The 3,941-nt window shown below is 40.1% G+C and overlaps 1 protein-coding gene across 1 annotated transcript in view; it reads right to left on the minus strand.

Moving 5' to 3' along the window:
- Positions 1-2,398, minus strand: part of PKP3 (plakophilin 3) — a gene marked incomplete in the record, with an annotated part of 642,311 nt that extends 639,913 nt beyond the window's left edge. Inside the window, 1 exon segment of the mRNA XM_044082669.1 lies at positions 1,730-2,398. Within this exon segment, the coding sequence (XP_043938604.1) occupies positions 1,730-1,982 (253 nt within the window).
- Between the last annotated feature and the right edge of the window lie 1,543 nt (positions 2,399-3,941).

Below are 3,941 nucleotides of genomic sequence, written 5' to 3' on the forward strand. Positions count from 1 at the left end.
AATTTTCCATGACAAAAGAATTTCACTTTTCTATAAAAAAAAAAAAAGTTTCTGACACACTGATTTAGAATAAGGAGTTAATTTTGTTTTAGACTGCTTCTCAGGATTTGCCATATTTCCGAAGTGCTTTCCATCTGGTTATCTTTCCCAAAGACGCTATGGATATGCAAAACAAACATTCAATGTGCAAAGAACTACAGAATGATTTGTCAGCATAACCAAGGATGATGGCAGATTTTAAAAATCACACAATTTGAAGCAAATTAAAAAGTGGACACCAATGAGTTATTATGGTGTACATTAAAAAGGGTACCACCACCACAAGATTCAATTTTCATTGTTTCTTAGTATATCTCCTGTGTTCTGCTCACAAGCAGGGATACTCATCACCCCAGCGACAAAGAAACTTGTTATAACAATTACAGTTCATGTAATAGCTTTCAAAATTGCATGGCCAGTTATACATGCAGACTTAAAATTAAATAAAAGACAACAGCATAATTGAACACTATTGTCATGGTACTGGTAAATGAAATGCACTACAAGTTCATCATCATTTTTACAAAGTAGTCAGGGACTCAAAGCTACAAACAAAACTGGAAATTCTGAGCACAGAAAGTTAAATCATACTATGCTAAGACAGCCAGGAAAAGGGACTAGGGTCATCACATACCAAATTCGGTACACATTGTAAGATAAAATGACAGTCTGAAACAGATAAGTGACAGCAGACAAAGGGATGTCACAAAAGTTTTTTATGCAATGAAGGAGAATTACAGCACACTTCATAGCATGCAACAAAAAGCACTAGCAACCTGTAAGGCTGGCCCCTATCACACACAGTAACACAAGATGCAAAACACTCAAATCAATGAAAGATAGCAACTAAAACTAGAAGCCTGTCAAGGCCTTTTTACTTGCAGAGTGGTTTAGATGCCTTGTAAACTTAACTCTAGTCTGCCCAAATGTAAACACTTTTGTATATGGCATTAAGGGGTGGGAATATTTTTGAGGCTGCCTGCCACACTAACCTGCCCTTCCCCCAGCGTCACAACCCTTAACTACTTGAATAAAATGCACAGATACAAGCCTGTTAACTTCCATGGTCCAAACAAAGCAAGTTGTCCAATGTATGTACTTCTACAGGCCCATAATGGTCCACATTCCTGCATGAAAATGGATCTCCACATAAAGTGCAGTCTACCTGAGAACTCTTAACAGTCTAAATCTAAACAGTCTAAACCAGATTTGTGTTTTGACACAACAAACCAATCCATTACCACTGCATTGCTATCAGTCCTTACTTAAAAAATCTTATGACTAGAAGGCAATACGTGCGACACATCATAACACTTGACATTCAATGAAAGCACCCAAATAATAATCAACATGCAACAATATTTGATGTATGCACATTACGTATAAAAGACATTAAAATGCCACATCCCCTACAGTAATTGGGATTTCTAAGAACCAAAATAAATATCGCGTCTTATAATGTATATTTCTTTAGTTATTATACATGTTAACTCGGTATGCAGTTATAAAGCAAGCAACATCCAAATTCAAAATGTTTATTATTTTCTAAATGCCTATTACCATTTCTGCTTGGACTGGACACTGGTATGAGACAGCATGCCAGACATTTAGATGTTGGTGTAACGGATTAATCACAGGGTTACAACTATTACGTGTTGCTTAGAAAACAATTTTCAAGTTGCACACTTACCTCTGAAGGTAGCGGCCCCGCCATAGTTGTGCGGCAGCGTGGCCGTCCCACTGGACTTGACGGACTTCTGCAGCAGCCGCATCCGGACCTGCTCCTGCACACGGTCACTCTTTACCTGCTGCCCGCCTGAGTACGGCCCTTGGTCGTAGCGCTTGTTACCCAGTATTTGCTCCGACGGGAGCGCCAACGAGGATACCGGTGTGTTGGGCTGCAGAGCAGACATCAAGAAGTTACTTTCATAAGTCGCACTCATGGTCACTACTACACACAAAATTCACCAGTTGTACAATTAAATTAGCCCCAGTCCTGTAAAAGTGTTAGCCTTTGACCCTCCTGACTTCAGATCTCTCTTTAATCTTGGACGTCTAAAATTAAAGTCATTAAAGCAGTGTACAGTCCAAAGTATTCCGTTTCCAAGTTCGATCGTGTCTAGATTCAGGTAAGTAAAAAGTCTGAAAGAGGGAATAGTTTGAGCAGAAGTAAAACGGTAGTGGTGGTTGTTGTTGTCTTTCTGTGCACCAGTGCGTCCATGCAATGCAATTACAATCCCCACCCTTCCAAATGGGAAGTAGCGACGCCCAGGGCGGTTTCTGGGTAAAGCATCCGCGTGCAGTGATGTCAGTAGACCACCTTACCAGGTAATAAGGACACGCCTACCTGTTTCACGCAGAGAGCTGGTTAAGGTAGACTCACTTAACAGTCTGCTTCAACACGCAGGTGGGCAGTGCAATAGGCATACAGTACTGGAAATTGGGTTAACGTCTGTCCTAATCGTTTTAAGATGGTGATAGCACAGACAGATGTATCTCAGACACCAGTATACATCACATTTAAACTTGATAAGCTGCTAGGCGTGTCTAACAGTTAACAGAACACCAAGGACTTAGCAGTTAGTACAGTTCAGCCATAATACAATTAATATTTTATGAACAAGTCTGCAGTGCTAGACAGTATAGCTCACTATTCTGCCGGATAATATTTTTATTTATTTATTTTTCTAAAAAAATGCAGCTTATTGCTGTGTGTTAATCATTAACTTACTACTAGCATGTAAGGGAATACATGCCGTTCTTAAAGTTCAATTGTGAAAATTACATGTACTAGTCAATAACAGAACACACATATAATTTATAGTTATATATCTATCTATGTATAAATCTAACATATATAAGATAGAATTGTTATACATAAAATATGTAAGGGTGCCTGTACAACAACACAAAATTTGTGACTGGCACTTGGATAGCAAAACTGGGTGATGTATGGGTTTGTTCTGCTGTACTGAGTACATCACACAATCTATATTATATTATATTATATTATATTATATTATAGGTTCATAGGTTCATAGGTTCATACTAGGCTATCTGCCCAAGGGCATTTATAAGCCTAGCCCATAGTTATGTGGCTTTCACCCACCTTTAGTTTGAATAAAAACTATGCCTATCATTTTGCTGTGCCTCTGTCAAGCAGTGACGCTGAAGTAATCCCTGGGGTATATCTGCAATCTCCCATCCATTGGTCAAGATTCCTCTTGAACAAGACCAGAGAGGTGCTCTGCCTCACATGTACCGGGATTTTGTTCCACAGCATAGGGAGTCTCTGGGTGATGAATCTGTCCCTCCAGCACGTTCTATTTATAACCGTGTCAAGGTTTAAGTCTCCGCCCTTGTGGTTCTGAGGGATCTAGATTTTTGAGGTGAAGCATATTCATCAAATCTGGGTTTGACATGGCCTTATATGTCAGGCACAGGTCACCTCTGAGCAAGCGGTATGAGACTGAATAGAGCTGGAGTTCTTTCAGTCGGGCAGCATAAGACATATTTTTGAGACCCTTTATCCTTTTGGTGAGGAACTTTGGGGCCTTTCAAGCTGCAGCAGGTGTCTGGTCAGATACATTCGAACGGGCATTGTACTCAATCATAGGTCTAATAAGTGATGAGTACAGGGGACGATGACCTCCCTTGATCTAGATGTGAATCCCTTCATGATCAGGTGGGTGATATAGAAGGTTTTCCTAACTACTTTAGCAACATGAGTGTCAAGCGAAGGCTACTGTCAACCTGGGTCCCCAGATCTCTGATGACTTTTTCTGTGCTCAGTGGATTGCCACCTATATGGTAGCTAGGGGTAGCCTTGTTTTTCCCAAAGGGTATGACTATGCATTTTTTGGCGTTTAACTTCAGGCCATGGCTCTGGCACCAGTTATCCA

The sequence above is a fragment of the Protopterus annectens genome, chromosome 9.part0 (assembly GCF_019279795.1).
Source record: "Protopterus annectens isolate FY-2018-M chromosome 9.part0, PAN1.0, whole genome shotgun sequence".
NCBI lineage: Eukaryota > Metazoa > Chordata > Ceratodontiformes > Protopteridae > Protopterus > Protopterus annectens.